The following is a 21,882-nucleotide window of genomic DNA, read 5'->3' as shown; positions in this document are numbered from 1 at the left end:
GGCCGGTGTGGAAACACCAATGCCCTTGAATGGAAAATTCTACAAAAAGTAACGTTTACAATCCAGTGCATCATGGGTAAAGCCCTCCCCAGCACTAAACATATCTACAAGGAAAGCAGCATCTATCATCAGGAACCCCCACCACCCAGGACATCTCTCTTCTTGCTACTACCATCAGGAAGAAGGTACAAGAGCCTCAAGAGTCACACCATCAGGTTCAGGAACAGTTATTACCCCTCAACCATCAGGCTCTTGAATCAAAGTGAATACCTTCACTCAATTTCACTTGCCTCATCATTGAAATGTTTCCACAATCAATGGATTCACTTATAAGGACTCTTCGTCTCACGTTCTCAATATTTATTGCTTATTTATTATCATTTCCTCTTTCTGTATTTGCACAGTTTATTGTCTTTCACACGTTGGTTGAACATCCTAGTGGGGTGATCTTTCATTGATTTTATTATGATTACTGCTCTATAGATTTATTGAGAATGCCCACAAGAAAATGAACCTCAGGGTTCCATATGGTGACACACAGGTACTTCAATAATAAATAAATTTACTTTGAACTTAATTTTTGAGAGATAGAAAGTAGATGACTGTGATGTGCTTATGCTCCTTATAGTCAACTGTTCACCTCTGTTCACAGTGGAAATTGCTGACAGCAGACCAGTTCAGGCTTAATGAAGCAAACGCAGAGTTCCCCGTCCAGTTTGTCTTGCCAGTAAAAGATGCCCCCAGCACCTTGCATATTAAACTGGCCATCTCCTGCCCATCAGATTGCCAGGATAATGATGCCAAGGTACTTGCACATCCCAAAAGGTAGCATTTAAGTCCATCGGTGTTGGGATGATCCACAAGGCTCCCAAAATTATGGCTTTCCATATTGTGAAAGTTATCCATGTGTGGATTCCTTTAGCATGAAATAGTTATTTCAAACCAGTTTATCATACAGGTTTTCCATCGTCTGCAATATCACATTAAATATGACCCGCAGCCAAGGTTTGTAAGGGTTGCATTAAGTCAGCAGCAGACATTTTGAATGAACCCCAGTCTATTTTCCGGAACAAAACTTCCATCACCGAGTCTCCTCACCAAAACAGGGGCATCATTGCAAGATGATTGGAGGGAAGTATATGGTAGGATATTATACAGAGAGCAGACTGCGTGCGTGGACAGCCTTGACAGAACCATTACGGGCATTCAAGAGACACTTAGATAGGCACATGGATGATAGAAAAATGGAGGGCTATGTGGGAAGCATTAAGTTGGTTTTAGAGCAGGTTAAAAGGTCGACAAATGTCGTAGGCTGAAGGGCCTGTACTGTGCATAATGTTCTACGTTCTATGATTCTGCTTCTGTTCCCGTGGATGCAGCCCGACTGCTGAATACTTCCATCTGTTCTTATTTTGTTTTAGGCTTCCAGCATCTCCACTTTTTGTTTTGAACATTCATCATGGAGCAGACATACGGCCTTTCCGTATCCAGCCGACTCAAGCGATCTACAAAGCTTTGCACCCAGAAGTTCAGAGGAGTGAATCAACTCAGACTCCAGGGATTACAGGGGAACACAGAAAATAAATTAGCACCTCACAATATGCAAGAATTTAATTGGGATATTCATAAGGTTAAGTCCCAGGTGACCAAAGAAAATTTCCATTACTCAAGCCTAATTTTAATAGCAGATACACATTAAATCTTAAAACTATCCTTAACAATCTTAATACATCAATCATACAAAATTTTGAATCATAGAACAGTTAATATTTTTTTTTAAAAAGGGGAAGGAAGATAAATGAAGTGAATGGGCAACATGGTAGAGCAGCGGTTAGCATAATGTTATTACAGCATCCGCAACCCAGGCTTTGGTGTCGGGAAGACACAAAGACACAGCTTACAGACCCACTGCTTCACAGCTCCATCAACTCAACCACAATCCCGATCTCCCAACTTCATATGCTCTCACTGGGACCACGTGGATTGTCTCTGGGAGCTTTGGTTTCCTCCCACATTCCGAGACCGGTGGGTAATTAGTCAACTGGCTAATGCAAGTTGCACCAAGCCTGGAACTGAACAATAGATTCTGGGGGCGGTGGGGGTAGAGGTTGGAATTAAAGAGAATGAGTGAAAAGTAAGTGGACGAGTGAACGTATGTGCTTGCGATCGGTAAGGTCCGAGGGCCCTGCATCCGTTTTGTGGCTCTACAGGCCATGGTATTTTGGATCCAAAACCGGCTCAGTGGCAGGTGGCAGAGGGTATGATTGACATGACTTTCCATCATGATGCTGCCCGATGGGGGTTTTGGGTGGTTAAAGATTGTGAACACAATTAAACAGCTACACAGATTTCCTGTGAAGAGACATTCTGCACTAAAATCTGCAGTGATAAGACCACTAGACATAGGAGCAGAATTAGACCATTCAACCCCATTGAGTCTGCTCTACCATTCCATCATGTCTGACGAACTATCCCACTCAACCCCATTCTCCTAACTTCTCCCCGTAATCTCTGATGTCCTGACTATTCAAGAAACCTATCGACCTCTGCTTTAAATATTCCCAATGACTTGACCTCCAGAGCCATCCGTGGCAACAAATTCCACAGATTCACCACTTCTGGCGACACAAATTCCTCCCCATCTCTGTTTTTAAGGGACATCCTTGTATTCTGAGGCTGTGCCCTCCAATGCTAGACTCCCCCACTGTAGGATACCATGGGTTCCAGCTGCCAGGGACACCTACTGTTCATTACTGACACTCTTTCAGGGCAACGCTTCCTTGACACAGGTGCTCAAGTGAGTGTGCTGCCAGCGTTGCCAATTGATGGAAGACAAAGCGCGATGAAACCTTGCTGGAGGTCGCCAATGACAGCAGGATCCAGACTTACGAGACCTGATGGGTGACACTCTGCTTCAGTAGGCGACGTTACACGTGAGACTTTGCCCTATCTAAAGTGCCAAGACCTCTGCTCAGTTCAGATCTCCCGTGTGCCCAAGGACTATTAGTTCATCTTAAGAACTTCCAGCTTGTGGATGTCAAGGACTTTGGGTCGTTACCCAGTAAGTTCACAACAACGACTCTGTCAAGCGCGTGCACCAGCTCATATGAGTTTACTGGACTGCTGGGTGAATTCCCAAACCACACCAAGCTCACATTCTCCACTACAGTCACAAAACATGGCCCTCATTTCCACAACTGGCATTCCAGTCCATGCCCACGAGGGCAGACTGGACCCAGAAAAGAAGGCGACCCTGAAGGCTGAGTTGGCCAACATGGAAAGACATGGCATTGTATACGGGTCAAATAGCCCCTGTATAGTGTGCTTAAAGGCACTGTCCCTAATCACATACTTGACTGGTCAGCAGACACGACCAGGGCACAAGCTTTTTCCAACGTGACCCTACTGGCTCACGTGCTCCTCAACACACCCATAGCCATTACTACTGATGCTTCAGACTATGCTGTGGGTGCTGCGCGCGAACAGTTGGTCGGAGATGTGTGGCAGTCGCTCACCTTATTCAGCCAGCCGTACCGTCCCCCCGAAAGGAGGTACAGCACGTTTGACCGTGAGCTCCTCAGCTTTTATCTGGCTGTCAGCCAATTTTGTTTTCTTCTAGAGGGTCACGATTTCACAGCGTTCGTTGATCACAAACGTGGCTCGTATACACGATGGCCAAAATATTAGACACTTGGTCTGCAGAGCAGCAACACCAACTAGCCTACATATCAGAGATCAGAAATGGTACACAATATAACAAAGGGAAAAATAATGCTGTGGCTGATTGCCTCCCACAGCCAGTCGCTGTGGCCGTACACACAGGGGTTGACTATGCCAGCATGGCAGCCAACCAAGCTACTGACCCAGAGGTCCAGGCTTACGGAACAGCAGTCACAGACCTGCGGTTGGCTAATATTAAGTGCGGGGAAGGTATAGGTTTCTCTCCTGTGCGATGTCTCAACTGGTCATCCTCGCCCCACAGTGCCCGCAAACTGGATGCAGATTGTACATGCCCACTCACATTCGGGGTGGAGAGTCTCGAAGGAACTGGTTGCACTAAAGTTTGGGTGGCACAGCCTTAGAAAGGATGTGCGTGATTGTACTGCAGCCTATGTGGAGTGCCATCAGGCAAAATTTAACCATCGTGTTCTGGTGCCATTGGCACCTTTTGAGGTCCCTGAGCGACGGTTTGACCACGTCAATGTAGACATTGTTGGTCCTCTTCCCTCCTCCCGCAGCTTCAGGCATCTCCTTTCTATAGTAGACTGTAAAACCAGGTGTCAGATATTGTCCCTCTAGCATCAACAACAGTCGCAGATATGGCTCGGGCGTTCATCAGTACCTGGGTTGCTTAGCTTGGCACCTGATTGGATATTTCCTCTGACAACGGTCCCCAATTAATTTCAGATCTCTGAGCTGAGATGGCACAGAACTTTGGTGTTAGGCTACATCACCCCAAGGCGTATCACCCACAGCCCAATGGTCTATGTAAGCCGCTTCACTGCTCCTTAAAAGCCACGGGCTTCCCTGACTGATAAGCGTTGGCATGATTGTCTCCCATGGGTCCTGCTGAGGATCAGAACAGCTCCAAATGAGGGCCCGCAGACATGAGTTGGCATACGGGCAGCTGTTACGAGTGCCAGGTGATTTTATTCCTGATACCACAACTGCCCGGCCAAGCCTCTCAACAGCATTCACCCTCCTCAGTAAATTCAATACCTTTGCACATATTCCTATGCCCATCATGGCATACAGCACTCTTAGGTCCCTGTTGACCTACATTCTGCCTCGTATGTTTTCGTCCGCCATGATGCATACCAACGTCCCCTTAGGCCCCCTTACCATGACCCATTCCGCACTTTGGAACAGAGAGAAAAGACTTTTACCATTGATAAAAGGCTGAATGTCTTGCGGTAAATTGCCTTAAACCAGCCCAGCAAGATTTGGAGTGATTCTGCAACCATGCCCCTGCTGTCACAACATGATCATGTCAACACACCTCCGGGCGAGCCAGAGGCCTCTGCTGTATCTCCATCCACGGAACGTAGGACGCGAGCTGGGCGGCTCATCCGAGCTCCGGACAGGCTCCCAATGCCGGCCTCAGTGAATTCTGGGAAGGGGTGGGGCTGTGTAGGCTAATGTAATTGGTGGAAACGTGTATAATTCACGGACACTGAAATTGGACTGGGGTTCCCTTTAAGAGGCTGCTCTGGCGTGATAACATAATTACATAAAGTTGCTTTTTACCACGCTTTGTGTTCAGGTTTTGGGATACAAAAATGAGTTGTTAAGGTTTTTCCTGAAACATGAAATGTCTCTGCTATTTTTATTTGTGAAAACCTACAACTCTATCTAGGCCTTTCAATGGGTCAAAGGTTTCAAAGAGATCCACTCTCATCTCATTTCACCACCCTGTCCGCTGGTCATAGAAGGACATAAAAGTTGATTAAATTCCACACACTAAATAACAATTAATTTCCAAATGTTGACAGCCCTGCGTACTTAAAATCTAAAAAAGGTAATGGGATGCAGAAGTTTTTGAAATGCTAAGTTTTCACCAACTGATCTTTACAATGGAATAAGTTTATATATGTAATCCATGATGTTTCCTATGGTGGGAGAGTCTAAGACCAGAGGACACAGCCTCAGAATAGAGGGGTGTCTTTTAAAATGGAGATTAGGAGCAATTTCTTCAGACAGAGAATACTGAATCGGTGGAATTCATTGCCAAGGGCAGCTGTGGAGGCCAGTTCATTATGTATATTAAAGGCAGAGGCTGATGGATTCTTGATTGGTCAGGGTATGAAGGGTTACGGGGAGAAGGCAGGAGATTGGGGCTGAGAGGATAATTGGATCAGTCAGAATGAAATGGTGGAACAGGCTCGATGGGCCAAATGGCCTAATTCTGCTCCAATATATTATGGTAATATTGTCCCCTGGACAAGAAAGGGGGGCATAAAGACAGCCTGAGATAATTTTAAGAGATTTAGAAAGGAAACATTCAATCACATCATTAGCACTCCCAACTCAAAATCAAGCAGGTTCTAATCCCATGTAAAGAGGGTTAAGCACACACAGGAAAAAAAGGCAGACACTCCAGTGAAATACTGAGGGGATGTGACACGGCCAGAAATCTCGTCTGCTCTCTTAGGGTGTTGTGAAGCATCCCACAAACAAGAGCAGGGTGGTCATTCCTGGTCTCCTGACCAATATTTATCCCTCACAAATAAACTGTTTTCTATCAGTTCAGTCTATCCTGTACTATAATCGAACAACCACAAACTACACAAAAATAGTTATTTCAAGTATATTCCACTCCAGACATTGCTGCTTCTTGGATCTTGCTCTGCACCTTTTGGCTCACCTACCTATCCTGGCAGAGAAACTAATCTCCTGAATTCTGATACAGGTAACACAGCCCAAACATTGCAGGCATAAATGAATTTGAATAGTTTTATTTTAAGTATTAAATACAATGGCAAGCACTACTGTGTGGAAGGGTAAGGTGATCTGGAGACATATGGGGATGATGCACCACCTCCAGAGACACGTCCGACCTACCTGGAATGCGTAAAACGCCAGCTTCTCGTTGTATTCCCATTGCTTTATTGCTTGTTCCACATCAGGAGGCACTGGCGCTGTAGGCGGAGGACCTTGACCAGCAGGACCATGGTAATATTCAGCAATTTTGGCCAACTGCTCTCGGAGGTACCTTGTCAAAATCTGTGTCCATTCTGTGAAAGGAGGGGAGGGAAAAGAGGAACAAAATTATTCAAGGCAAGAGAAATATTTCAACTCAAAAGGCCCAATCCCATTTTATTTATGGTACCTGTTCTTGTTGTGTGGACATCACCAGCTCATCTAGAATTCATTGCCTATCCAAAATGCTCCTGAATGGAGTAAATGATCATCAAAGAGCCTTTCAAGATAAGAGCTCACTACATTAATGGCTCGGAGCAACAAAGGAGACAGGCTGGGCAAGGATGGCAGATTTTTTTTAAAATTTACCGTAGATTCCGGATTTTAAGCCGCTACTTTTTTCCCACATTTTGAACAGCTTTGAACTTTGCGGCCTTTAAAACGGAGCGGCTAATACATGATTTTTTTCATGCCGCCTCGTAAACATTTTGCCTCATAACAGTAGACCAATAAAATTGATGAGTAGTTCACAGAGGTCCAATGAAATTGTACGATAAATCAAGCGCACTTTCACAATTAAATTATTGTAAATCAGTCATTTGTACTCACCCTCATCAACATGGAAAACACTCGAAGAAAAGTATTGTGCTGCCTTTATGGCAGTTATTTAGTTTATAATATTTTCGCTTAGTAATTCATTTTCTAGTTAAAGTTAGAAGAGTTTTAACTATATTTGTTTTCTGTACTACATCGCGGGATGCTATGACGTCACACCCGGTTTCGCCGCGTCTTGTGGGAAAAATGCCGTTTGCGATAAACGGGAAGGAGGGAGGGAGCACATTACGCGAGCGGCTTTGGATCTGAGCGAACGCTGCTTTTAAATGCCGTTTGCGATAAACGGAAAGGAGGGGGGGAGCACATTACGCGAGCGGCTTTGGATCTGAGCGAACGCTGCTTTTAAGTTAAAGGCGATCAATAACTTTTCCTGGTAGGCTGCAGTATATATATTTTTTACCAGTCGTTAGGAGATATTGGAATGTTGTTCAGTAAAGAAGTATACGCAACGTATATTTAAAAGTAGCCGCGTTACGGGCACGGTTCGAAAAAAAGCATTTGCAATATGTATTTGTTTTTGTTACCATATGGATTTAATTAAAAGTTAAAAAATCCTCACGTGTAATATCTTTCTGTGTAAATATCTCATATTACAACGTGGGACACCTGCGGCCGAAAATCCGGTGCGGCCTAACATCCGGTGCAGCCTAAAATCCGGTGCGGCCTTTACAAGTAAAAAATTGATTTTATTTCTAAAATTAGAGCCAGCGGCTTTTAATCAGGTGCGCTCTGTAGTCCGGAATCTACGGTATTTATTTATTGAGATACAGGCCAGAAAAGGTCCTTCCAGCCCTTCGAGCCATGCTGCCCAGCAATCCCCTGATTTAATTCTAATCATGGGACAACTTACAAAATTTACAATAACCAATTAACCTACCAACTGGTTCGTCTTTGGACTGCGGGAGGAAACCGCAGCACCCGGAGGAAAACCACACAGTCACAGGGAGCACGTACAAACTCCTTACAGGCAGCGGCAGGAATTGAACCCAGGTCACCGGCACTGTAAATCGTTGTGCTAGCCACTGAGCTACCATGCCACCCTTCCTCATACGGCAATCCAATCAGGAGTTGGCCATTTGGCCGGTTGAGCCCGCTCTGCCATTCAATAAGATCACAGCTGATCTGACCATGGACTCAGCTTCACTTACTCGCCTTTCCTCGATAATCCTCAATTCCTCTATTAAGGCATCATCTACAGTATCTAACCATGGCTTTAATATATTCAATGAGGTAGCCTCTACTCTCTCTCTGCACAGATAATTCCAAAGTCACTACTCTCTGGGAAAAGGAATTACCCCTCATCTCCATCTTAAATCTATTCCCCCTAATCTTGATGTTATTTCCCCTACCAGCGGAAACAACTTTCTTGCCTCCATCTTATCCATTCTTTTCATAACTTTATATGTTTATGCAAGATCTCTCTTTCATTCTTCTGAAGTCCAGTGAGCATAGTCTCAGATGACTCAATCTCTCTTCATAGGCTAACACCCTTGCTTTTAAGTGCACGTGAACAAACTGTACTTAAAAAAAGAAGTAAAATTATACTATTGTGTGAAGAAATGGGATCACTAATCAGGAGACTTTGTAAGATTGCTGCATTAAGTGGATTAACAGAACACATTACTTTGATGGATGCAAAAATGTATTATGAATGAAGAAACTGTCTGCAGTTCTAATTCTGATGAGGTTTTCAGAAAGGGAAAACTCCGGCGATGAGGTACTTTATACATCCATTTGATTAAATCATGCAAAGTGTTATTTAAATCAGTACCATCAGCAAGATTTGCATAGAGTGCAAAAAAAACCAGCAAAAACATCTCATCGGCCAGGCTTGCATCATCAGTCAACCGACCAAAGAGAAGCAACAAGGAGGCAACATTTGTTTAGCACCTCAGGATGCACCAAATAGTTTGCCTCCACTGAACAATTTCTGAAGTCTCTTTGTTGTTGTGATGTGAGCAACGTACCTAATAGGGCAGCATGCAACCATCGTGGCGGGTGTAACACTATGACTGCCACGGCAACCAGGGCTCAATTCCCAGTGGATAAGCATGGGAATCAGTAGCATAGCTTTTTAACTTTTGCCCAGGGACCTCATGTATCCATCTGAAGAAGCACCAAATGCCTCCGTTTACACCTTTGAAATGAGGGAGGAAACTGAAGGGGACCCACGTGGAATAAAAGTGTATTTTCTAGAAGAGAAGAAAATTCAAAAATCTGAGGTGCAAAGAGACTTGGGAGTCCTCGTGCAGGATTCCCTGAAGATTAACTTGCAGGTTGATTTGGTAGCGAGGAAGGCACTCATTTCGAGAGGATTAGAATATAAAAGCAAAGATGCAATGCTAAAGCTTTACAACACATTAGTCAGACTGCACTTGGAGTATTGTGAGCCGTTTGGGCCCCTTATCTATAAAGAGATGTGCTGGCATTGGAGAGGGTCCAGATAAGATTCATGAGAATGAAATGATTCATGTATGAGGAGCATTTGATAGTTCTGGGCCTGTACTCGCTGTAGTATAGAATGAGGGAGGATCTCATTGAAGAACTAGACAGACTGGATGTGGAGAGTATGCTTCCTACAGTGGGGAAGAGTCTAGGATGAGATGGTACAACTTCAGAATAGAGAGATGTCCATTTAGAACTGAAATGAGAAGAAATTTCTTTAGCCAGGGGTGGTGAATCTGTGTGATTAATTGCCACAGACGTCTGTGGCTGCCAAGTCATTGAGTAAATTTAAAGCGGAGGTTGATAAGTTCTTGATTTGTAAGGGTTTCAAAGGTTATGGGGAGATTGCAGGAGAATGAACTTGAGAGGGATAATAAATCAGCCATGATGGAATGGTGGAGCGGGCTCCATGAGCTCAGTGGCCTATTTCTGCTGCTCTGTCTTATGTATTATTATATGGCAGAAAAGGGTTAAGGGGCCAAGTGGCCTGCTCCAATTGCACACATGCATAGTAACCCAACAGCGTTGAATCAGCTGATATTCAAAACACAAGCAAAATGCTGGGAAAAATAGAGCACTGTATCATACAATGATGCCAGTCCTGAACAGAAGAGTAAGCCAAATGCCATTTTCACCTTTCAAAGTTCAATAAATTTTATTATCAAAGAACATACAGTATATGTTACCATTTACAACCCTGAGATTAATTTTCTTGTGGGCCCATCGAGTCTCCTCCACTATTCCATTGTGGCTGATCCATTTCGCTCGCAACCCCATTCTCCTGCTTTCTCCCCATAACTGTTCATGCCTGACTAATAAGAAGCTGACAACCATTGCTTTAAATACACCCAACGGCCTAGCCCCCAAAGCCACCTCTGTCAACAAATTCCACATTCACCACCCTCTGGCTAAAGGAATTCCTCCTCATCTCCATTCTAAATGGACGCTCCTCTACTTTGAGGCCGTGCCCTCTGATCCTAGACTCCCCCACCAAAGGAAACATCCTTTTCAGATCAACTCGACCTAAGCCTTTCAACATTTGATAGGTTTCAATGAGATCCCTTCCTCCCCCATTCTTCCAAAATACAGCAAGTACAAACACAAGGCCTTCAATCGCTGCTCATATGATAACCCTTTCATTGCTTGTGAACCTCCTCTGAACTCTCACCAATGTTAGCAAATCCTTTCTTACATAAGGGGCCCAACCATTTGCCCATTCAGGAACAAGCATCCATACCCTTTCAACTACTTGCATTATGATTGGTCAGTGGAAGGGTAGATTTGGTATCCAACTGATTATATGCATTATGTGCTCCAATCTGCTGTAGTAAAGATCCTACATTGCTTCTGGATTAGAACAAGTCACTGAATCCCAAGACAGAGGCCCCAAGAGAAATTTAAAATTACTTCCCACAGAGATCCTCACCATATGACACAGAGGTAGAATTAGGCTATTTGGCCCATTCAGCCTGCTCCATCATTTAATCATGGCCGATCCTTTATTTTCCTCCTCAGACCCACCCCTGGCCTTCTCCCCATAACCTTTGATGTCATAGCCAATCAAGAATTAATCAAGCTTTGCCTTAAATACACCCAATGACCTGTCCTCCACAGCTGCTTGTGATAATAAATTCCACAAATTCACCTCCTTCTGACTAAAGAAATTTCTCTGCATCTGTTTTAAATGGACGCCCCTCAATCCTGAGGCCATGCCCTCTTGTCCTAGACCCTCCCACCATGGGAAACATCCTTTCCACATCTACTCTTTCTAGGCCTTTCAACATTCGAAAGGTTTCAATGAGATTCCCCTTATCCTCCTAAATTCCAGCAAGTACAGACCCAAGGCTACCATATGTTCCTCATATGATAACGCTTTCATTCCCGGAATCATCCCTGTGAACCTCCTCAGAACCCTCCCCAATGCCAGCACATCTTTTCTTAAATGAGGAGTCCAAAACTGATCGCAATACTCAAGGTGAGGCCTCACTAGTGCCTTATAAAGCCTCAGCATCACATCCCTACTCTTATATTCAAGACCTCTTGAAATGAATGCTAACATGGCACTTGTCTTCCTCACCACTGACTCTACCTGCAAGTTAACCTTTAAGATATTCTACACAAGGAGTCCCAAGTCCCTTTGCATCTCAGATTTTTGAACTTTCTTCCCATCTTGAAAATATTTCTTCTACCGAAGTGTAAGACTATGCATTTTCCAACATTGTATCTCATTTGCCACTCTCTTGCCTATTCTCCTAATCTGTCTAAGTCCTTCTGCAGCCTACCTGTTTCCTCAACACTACCTGCCCCTCCACCCATCTTCATATCATCTGCAAACTTGACAACAAAGTCATCTATTCCATCAGGGGTGTCAAACTCATTTTAGGTCACGGGCCGGATTGAGCAAAATGCAGCTTCATGCGGGCCGGATCGGTCGGACGCGTGCGAACGCAGCTTTCGTTGCCTCCGTTTTTTCAGCCTGCTCTCACGTGTCTCAGTCTCTGCTATAACCACAAAGTGTTTCAATTTACAAATTCCGTTTCTTATGAAGAAGACTGCCGAGCAAGACTGCCGAATAAACACTAAAAACCCTGAAAACCTGGTACCTGAATAAACTCAGCATTAGTCATATCATACGCCATAGGCGCTTCGATTACTGGGGCCAGCTTTAATAGTAATTAGATATTATCTCGCGGGCCAAAGATAATTCCACCGTGGGCCGGATTTGGCCTGCGGGCCTTGAGTTTGACATATATGATCTATGATATACATCATTATGATATACAGCATAAAAAGAAGCGGTCCCAACACCAACCCCTGCAGAGCAACACTAGTCACTGGCTGCCAACCAGAAAAGGATCCTTTTATTTCCACTTGCTGTCTCTTACCAATCAGCCAATGCTCTAACCATGCCAGTAACTTTCCAGTAATACCATGGGCTCTTAACATGGTAAGCAGCCTCACGTGTGGCACATCGTGAAAGGCCTCATGAAAATCCAAATATGCAACACTCACTGCATCCCCTTTATCTATCCTACTTGCAATCTCCTCAAAGAATTCCAACAGGTTTGCCAGACAAGATTTTCCTTTAAAGAAACCATGCTGACAAGATAATATCCTATCTTGCCCTATGTCACTAAGTACTCTATAACCTCGTCCTTAACAATCAACTCCAACATCTTCCCAACAACTAAGGTCAGGCTAACTGGTCTATAATTTCCTTTCTGCTGCCTTCCTCCTTCATCATTGAAAATAGAGGAATATTCAAAATACAAGTAAATGCAATAGCAATCAAGGTACACTTCCTGCCTTTTGTCTGTAAGGAGTTTGTCCAGTTTCATTTGATCTCGTGGTGAAATTGACCACTTGATCTCCTAGTGCTTTGATTTCCTCCCTCATTCTGGGTTAGGTTCAGTAAATTGTGGGCATGCTATGTTGGCATCAGAAGCACGTGACCCCCCCCTTCCCCCAGCACAATCCTCAGACTGTGTTGGTCATTGATGCAAATGATGCGACTCACTGCAGGTCTCGATGTACTGTACATGTGACATAAAGTTGATCTTTATCAAGTTTTGGAAAAGGTGAACTTCAGTGGGTTTAATAGGACAGAAATTATTTTTTGACTCCAGCACTAAATACAGCCTTTAGCAAATGCCACCAGCTGTACAACCTCTATGTTTCTTGTTCTACTAGCTTGTGGAATTGGCACGTTGCAGGCAGGTGAAACTCTCGCACTAACTTAGCACTAGCAATGAAAGATAGGATACTTCCGTAATTTTTTTTTCTCCTATTTCTGCTATAATGTGGCATAACTGAGTCACTTGGTTACTTTGGATAAATGATGCACAATTACATTTTTGACCAGCTTTCCAAGCCAATTTTTAAAATTCATATCTCCCTCTTCTCCCTCCCAACACATACACACACACTTGCAACCGTGGTTTTAATTCTTCACACAGGCTACACTTAATTACACAGAGATTACCAATTCCCTCTGTGACATTAATAAATCAACCAATCACTAAAGGCCAGCTCAGAACTAAAACCTAAATAAAGATACCCCCTAGGGTAAAATATGTGATTTTGCAAAATGCTTACAGCTCATCAGCGGTGGGGGAGGGGTTTTAATTCTCAACTAATCAAAAAATACATCAAATAATCCATTCCACTGTTTCATTGCAAAACAATTAATGTTCGGAAGGTTTAATTTTTAAATTTGTATCATGAATTTGCCGGTTACTGCCAAAAATTCATGGAACAGTGACCAATGACAGTAACCTTGACATCACACATATATAAATAGCAAGTTTCAAGATGAAGATTTTCGAACCAATTAGACACCCTGAGACCACCTTCTGGCCAACCCTATGCACCTGTTAACTTACTGTTCTAAATCCATTCTCCCTGTGGAAAACTATTAGTTTCATGAATTATTGATATCATCATAAGTGCCATTTCAGAAAGGGCAAAGGAAGTGGATTAAACAGTAGATCCTTTGCCTGCTTATTTTATTTAATCCATTTTACAAAACTCTTTCTCTCACTCAGTATTTAGTCAGCTTCCTCCAAATGCAAGCAGCTCTATTCATTGCAATCACACCTCACAACAGGAGTTTTACATTCTCTCAACTCTCTGGAGAAACAATTTTCTTCTAAACTAACTGCTGGAGTTATTCATGTGTGTCTTGCATTTTGTCCACCTCCCCATGTCGTCTGTACACTTTCACTAGTTCAATCCCTTTACAATTCAACATTAACTCTTCACGTTCCTTTCAGCAATACCGGCTCCTTCAGTCTTATTTAGAGCAAATGAAAATTGAACAAAAGTAAAATCTCCAAATGCTGGACATTAATTTTAAAAAAAGAAAATGCTAGAAACACTCACAACACAGATGCAATCATAAGGAAAGCATCTTTACTTTCTTAGATGGTCAGGAAGCTTGTCACCGAACACTAACAGACTTCTAGAGAAATAATCCAAGTATCCTAACCAGTTGCATCGTGATCCTGTACAGCAATCTGAATGGGCAAGAAATGTGAAAAAACTGAAGGGAGCAGTGGACCTGGTCCACAACGTCATAGGTACCCCCCCACCGGTCCTATCTACAGGAAGCACAGCCTCAAGAAAGTAACATCCATCACCAAACATCCCCATTATCCAGGTCAAGCTATTTTCGGTCAGGTGGTACAGAAGTCTGAAGCCCCACAACACCATTTGATTCTTCAACCAACCGGCAAAACCATAATTACCACAGTTTATTTTACCACAGTCCACTAAAACGGACCTTTTTCTTTGTGTTGCAAAGTATTCTTTCTCATAGAATTGTGCAGAATTTAAGTTATGCCAATATGATGCTAGGAGTTTGTGATGCTGCTGAAGATTCTTCACTGCATTCAGGTACTTAGGCAGGTGATAATAAACCCGACTAACTTTGAGAGATGCTGGCTCATTAGGTCATTATGTACCAAGTCATACTTACATGGGCAATTATGGTCTTTCCAGGACCATGATTGTGCTTGGGAAATTTTTCTACAGAAGTGGCTTGCCATCGCCTTCTTCTGGGCAGTGTCTTTACAAGGCAGGTGAACCCCAGCCATATCGATACTCTTCATTTCAATACTCTCCTGGTGTCTGTGGTCGGATAACCAGCACTTGTGATCTGCACCGACTGCTGATACGACCATCCACCACCAGTTCCTATGGCTTCATGTGACGCTGATCGGGGCGGGGGGGAGGTGTTGAGTAGGTGCCGCACCTGGTTCAAGGGTGCCTGCAGACTAGCGGAGTGAAGGAGTGCCTTACACCTCCTCTGGTACAGACGCATCTCCACCCTGCCACCCTTATACAACCACACTGGTAAAAAAAAAGGTGTCAATTTCATCTCTCTTTGATTTTGAAAGAATTTTTTTTTATAGATACAACACCATGCGAAAGTCTTTGGCACATATAGATAGCTAGGGTGCCTAAGACTTTTGCACAGGACTGTTTTTACCAACATGGAGCTGAGAGCAAGGTTTAAACCCGGTGGGAGCAATGGATATCTGGAACGGTGAGGGTGGAGCATCGCAGGAAGGTGGCAGAGAAGGAGTTCTGGGGCAGGAGAAAGCGTGGGTGGAGACACACTCAGCCCTGACACATCAGGCAAGGTCATTTGATTCCAAACAGTTGGCTTATTAATAACTCAAGAGGGTCTTTCTGCTGCTTCCTGCTTCTTTCCCTCTCACTTCCTATTCTATCTACCATGATTCCCCTCTTCCTGCCCTCTTCTCTCTCTCAGTCCACAGTAGAGACTCATATCAAAATCAGGTTTATCATCACTCACATGCATCAGGAAACTTGTTTTTTTGTGTGTCAGTAGTATAGTTAAAACACAGTACTGTGTAAAGGTCTTTAGGCACCTTAGCTATAGAAATGTTCCTAAGATATTTGCACAGTACTGGATTTGTCAACATGGAGTAGAGAGTGAGGTTGTAAATTTGTATATTGCAATTTATTATTGTAATTTTTTATTTATCATATTTTTATTATTTCAATGTACTGATGCCTCAAAACAACAAATTTCATGACTACGTGAGCAACATTAAACCTGATTTGGATTCTAGCGTTAGAATCCCCCACAAGGACCGTCAATATTTACTCTATCTAACTTCCATCTCTCATTGTCTTCAACTCCAATAAAAGCTCAGCCTGCTCACTTGCTTTCTCTCTTGTGGGAAAAAAAAACTCAGTATAATTTGTGATTAATTTATATATTTCTCTTGCAAATGTTGCACGGTATCTGCCCGTGATGCTGCATGCAGCAAGAGCATTTTCATTACACCGGTGCCTTCATGTTCTGTATTTGTGCATATGACAATAAACTCAGCTTTGACTATGAAATCAGACCACATCTATGGGAAGGGAAACAGAGTTACCATTTCAGGTTGATGACCCATCTCAATGCTCTTGTCTCTCTGCAACAACACTGACTTACTCTATTTCATGGTCCACTAGTGCACTTTACTCTTTATCACATTCGGTGCTGCGATACATGACCTTTCTCCTTGCGTAATAAGGCCATAACTCATAGGAGAAGAATTAAGTCCATCAGCCTATCTAGTCTGCTCTGCCTTTTCCATCATGTCTGGTTTATTATCTCCATCAACTCCATTCTCCTGCCTTCTGCCCGTAACCTAAGCCACCCTTACAGATCAAGAAACTATCGACCTCTGCTTTAAGTGTATCAAATGAGTTGGCCTCCACAGCCCTCTGTGGTAACGAAGTCTACGGATTCACCACCCTCCGGCTAAAGAAGTTCCTCCTCATCTCTGTTCTAAAGGGACCTCCTTGTAATCTGAGGCTACCCTCTGGTGCTAGACTCTCCCTTTATAGGAAACATCCTCTCTCTCTGCCCCTTCTATTTAGGCCTTTCAATATTTGATAGGTTTCAATGAGATCCCCCTCGCCTCCCTTCTAAACTCCAATGAGCACAGGCCCAGAGCCATCAAGCACTCCTCATATGTTAACCCTTTAATTCCTTGGATCATTCTCATGAACCTCTCTCGATCCTCTCCAATGCTAGAAACATCCTTGCTTTGACAAGTGACACAATACTGCTCACCATATTCCAAATGTTTTCTGACCAAGGCCTTATGAAGCCTCAACATTATATCCTTGTTTTTATATTCTTCAAAAGTCAAAGATCATACACTCCCAACACTTTTTGCTTTCCAATATCCCTCCAGATCTCTGTCCCTTGCAACATTCCCAAGATCCCATCTGTATCACTTTCATCCTCCCCACCCCCACCCCCTTGACTCAGAGAGCTTCCCCAATCTTCCCTTCTCTGATCTAAAGCCATCAGTCCTCAGCAGAGGCCACGTGCTTGCTCCTCTAGATCCCGGATGCAACAAATTCCAAGCTTGACACAACGTTGAACTCTTCCTCACTGTGCCTTTGACCATTTCATTGGACAGGAGCCTTCGCTCCAAACTGTGGAGTTACTCACCCATCTTCAGTACTGCTAAGCACCATGGGCACCTCTCTCTTGCTAATTACCCTCTCTAGATCTAATCATTGCTAGTTCCCGATCATCTTAACTTTTCCACTCCACTCTCATGTTCTATTTACGGCATTTATTTACTTTAGAGATACAGCACAGTAACAGGTCCTCCAGGGCCAATGAACCTGCAGCAGCCAAGTGACCAACTAAATAATCTGTGCATCTTTGGACTGTGGGAGGAAACCAGAACACAGGGAGGAAACCCACATGGTCACAGAGTACAAACTCCTCACAGACAGTGGCAGTAAACAGACCGGGGTTGTTGACACTCTAATAATGTTTTGCTAACTGCTATGCTACCATGTCAACCCAAACTCTAACCCTAACTCTAACTCTGTGGAAGTGAATTCCAATGAAGGGGCTTCAATCTAAGATATCAGCTCCGTTTCTCTTCCCACAGACGCAGCCTGACCTGCTGAGTATTTTAAGCAGACACGTTGAAGGCAAAATTAGAAGGGCAATGCTATCTGGCTTGGCGAGCTCAACTTTAACAAAATGATAACTTACATAAAGAGCATCATAAACAAATGAGTTCAGCTAATATTTCCAGAACTCAGTTCCAAAACATTAACAGAAGTAGTCCATTCGGCTCACTGGCCCTGTCCTCCCCATTCATTATCATCATGGTTGATCCCGTCAAAGTGCAAAGCAAATTTATTATCAATGCATGAATATGTCACCATATATTATCCTGAGATTCATTTTCTTGCCTGTATTTACAGGAAAATAAAGAAATACAATAGAATTTTAAAAGTTTAAAAAAACCAAGGTAAAATTATTATTGAAGAATGATTATGGCACCATATACTACCCTGAGATTCACTTTCTTGCAGGCATTCAAGGTAGAACAAGGAAATACAACAGAACCAGTGAAAAGTAACACACAAAGACTGACAAGCAACCAGAACAAACTGTGCAAATTCAAAAAATGATAAATATAGTACATAAGCAAAATGATAGGGCTGAATGTAGGTCGGTGGGACTAGGTGAGAGTAAGCGTTCGGCACGGACTAGAAGGGCCAAGATGGCCTGTTTCCATGCTGTAATTGTTATATGGTTATATACACAAATAAACAAAGACTGGCAAACAACTAACGTGCAAATGAAGACAAATAATAAATAAAAATATAATAAAATAAATAAATAGAATGAATAAAATTATTTTAAAAAATAAAAAATAAAATAAAAAGACAAATAAATAATAATAAGACAAATAATAATAATGTGCAAATAATTTTTAAAAACTGAGAACCCATGAGTTGTAGAGTCCCTGAAAGTGAGCTTATGGCGTCAGTTCAGCATTGAGATGAATGAAGTTATCCACTCTGGTTCAAGAGCCTGATGGTAGAAGGTTAATAATTGTTCCTGAACCTGGTGGTGTAGGACCCAAGGTTTCTGTATCCCCTGCTTGATGGTAGTACTGAGAAGAGAGCATAGCCTGGATGGTAGGGGTCCTTGATGATGAATGCTGCTTTCTTCTGGCAGCGCTCCTTGTAAATGTGCTCAGTGGTGGAGAGTCCCTTGCCTGTGATGGACTAGACTTCATCCACCTCTTCCTGTGAAATCTTGTCTCAAGCCCATTGTTCCACCTAATTCCCAAATCTCACGGCAAATGGAGACAATGGAAACCTGTTCATGGAATAAAGCAAAGGTGCTCGATAAAGGACAAAGGAGCACAATGTGAACTTGTATTCAATAAATCAAAGTGCAGAAGAACATTTTACTCAGACAGCAAGGGTCAATTAAATATTGACGTGCCAAGTGTCCAGTAAAACGGATGCCCCTTGACAAGGCGAATGGCCATTTGCTGAACAGACACACTTGATAAAAGCGCACTTGCAGAATGGTCAATGTGTGGAAAAACAACAAGCCACATAAGTAACTTAAAGCAAAAGATTCTACAGATGCCGGAAATCCAAAGCAACACACACAAAATACTGGAGGAACTCAGCAGGTCAGGCAGCATTGATGGAAAGGAATAAACAGTTGCGTTTCAGACTGAGACCCTTCATCAGGACACAAGTAATTTCATCATTAATTTAAAGCTGGTCAGTGATCAGTAATTAAAAGCATTGAAACATGAAATGGGGAGAAGGTTCAGAATTCTGTTTCAAAGGAAAGGTTTTCTGAGCAATTCAGCCATGCTCAGTCTCATGAGACACCTCCAAGGAAGGCGGCAAATTGCTCTTCATACCAAAAAAAAACCCCACAGAAACGGACTGTTGCCAGTCATGTGAAATAGATGAACTCCCAAGGAACTGCTCTGCCCTGTATCACTGTAATACATCTGCTCCTGTGGTGGTTTAGGGAAAAAAACAAGATATTTATAGGCTGTCAAAAAGGGCGTGTAAAATGAGGCACAGGGGGAGGTGCTGGATTATCATGCTGGGCTGCATTGGGAATGAGGTCCAACAGAAAGAAAGACTAGCTACTGTACAGCGTCTGTCAGGACAGTGGAGAGTATGAAGCTCCACTTGAAGTGCAACCTGCTGGAGGAAATCTGCAGATGCTGGAAATTCCAGCAACACACACAAAATGCTGGTGGAATGCAGCAGGCCAGGCAGCATCTATAGGGAGAAGCACTGTCGACGTTTTGGGCCAAGGGTCTCGACCCGAAACGTTGACAGTGCTTCTCCCTATAGATGCTGCCTGGCCTGCTGCGTTCCACTAGCATTTTGTGTGTGTTGCAGTCGGCTGTTTGGTGAAGCAAGTAAGAGCTATGTGTAGAGCAGGCTCCCAACAAGAAGATAAATGTTTTCTTTTAAAATCATCAGGTTGGCTGAGGATATGGGGGCAGGGTGAGCAAGCAGAATAGGAATTAAAGAGCAACAATGATCTTCTTAAAAAAGATAGAAATCAAATGCTTCTAAATGTAGTCAACCTGCGTTCTTTACTCATCTCTGATGCTCTCTGTCCCCCACACATTCAGCTGTCCAACAAGTTTTCTTTTCCCTCTCCCATGCCCCACCTGGTTCCGTCTTTACAATATCCCCTCCCCATCAGTCTCCACATATCATGGGTCTCCATCTACCACTTACCAGCCTCTCTCCCACTCCAAATCCCTCCACCACCTGATTCAATCTGCCCATCGTCCCCTTTCTATCAGGCTTCATCTATCATGTACCAGTCTTCTCTCCCACCCAAAATCCCTCTGCCACCTGGCTCCATCTGTCTCCACATACCACGTACCAGCCTCTCTCCCATGCCAAACCCCTCCACCACCACTGGTTCCACCTGCCCATCATCCCTCCTCATGGCTCCATCAATCACACCAGCCTCCTCTCACCCCAAACCCCTCCACCACCTAGTTCTGTCTGCTGATCACCCCCTCCATCTGGCTCCACCTCTCTGTCTCAGACATTCAACCCGCCTCACACTCCAATTCCCTCTCAACCCTGATGAGAGGCCGCAATCTGAAACATTGACCGGTTTCTCTTTCCATAAACGCTGCTCGACTTGCTGAGATCTTCCAGCCTTTCCCAGAAATAAATGGGACTGGTGTAGATCAGTACTTCATGGCTGTCGTGTATGTGGTGGGCTAGAGGAAGCAAAATCCGAGGAGCTGAAAAATCTTACCCAGTCAAACAGCATCTCTGGGAAGAAAAACCTAACCAAAATTTCAATTCCAGGACCCCTTCTGAGAACCACATCAGGGACCCTTTGTCAGAACCACATCACGACTCTTTCCAAGAACCCCATCAGGTACCCTTCCTCAGAACCTCGTCAGGAAACTTTTCTCAGAGTCACGTTAGGGACCCTCTCTGAGAGAGGGCCTTTGACCCAGATCTTCACTCGGTTCATGTTTCTACAAATACTGCTGTCAGCCTGAATTCTTCCAGGATTTTCAATTGAAGTTCTCCTAGTTTGTCATTCGAGGGCTGAAGGGCCTGTTTCTGTGCTGAGTGACTACAACGCTACAACATGCACCAATCAATTCACCATCAATCATGCCCTCCCTCTGCTCCAAATTGTTTTCTGTTCTACTGTGCTAGGACACAATCAAAGTTTTGAGTACGGAAGTTGGGAGGTTATGGTAAAGTTTATACAAGACTTTGGTGAGGCTGAATTTGGAGTATTGTGTGCAGTTATGGTCACCTACCTACAGGAAAGGCATCAGTAAAATTAAAACACTTAAGAGAAATTTG

General features: G+C 43.5%; 1 protein-coding gene across 3 annotated transcripts in view; it reads right to left on the bottom strand.

Moving 5' to 3' along the window:
* LOC140725744 (mediator of RNA polymerase II transcription subunit 12-like protein) overlaps nt 1–21,882 on the bottom strand; it is a 676,368-nt gene that overhangs the window by 565,598 nt on the left and 88,888 nt on the right. For all 3 annotated transcript variants that reach the window (XM_073041599.1, XM_073041601.1, XM_073041600.1), the window contains exon 6: nt 6,562–6,734. In XM_073041599.1, the coding sequence (XP_072897700.1) occupies nt 6,562–6,734 (173 nt within the window). The remainder of the gene's footprint in view (nt 1–6,561; nt 6,735–21,882) is intronic.

The sequence above is a fragment of the Hemitrygon akajei genome, chromosome 3, assembly GCF_048418815.1.
Source record: "Hemitrygon akajei chromosome 3, sHemAka1.3, whole genome shotgun sequence".
In the NCBI taxonomy this organism is placed as follows: domain Eukaryota; kingdom Metazoa; phylum Chordata; class Chondrichthyes; order Myliobatiformes; family Dasyatidae; genus Hemitrygon; species Hemitrygon akajei.
This window is presented reverse-complemented; position numbering and strand designations above follow the sequence as displayed.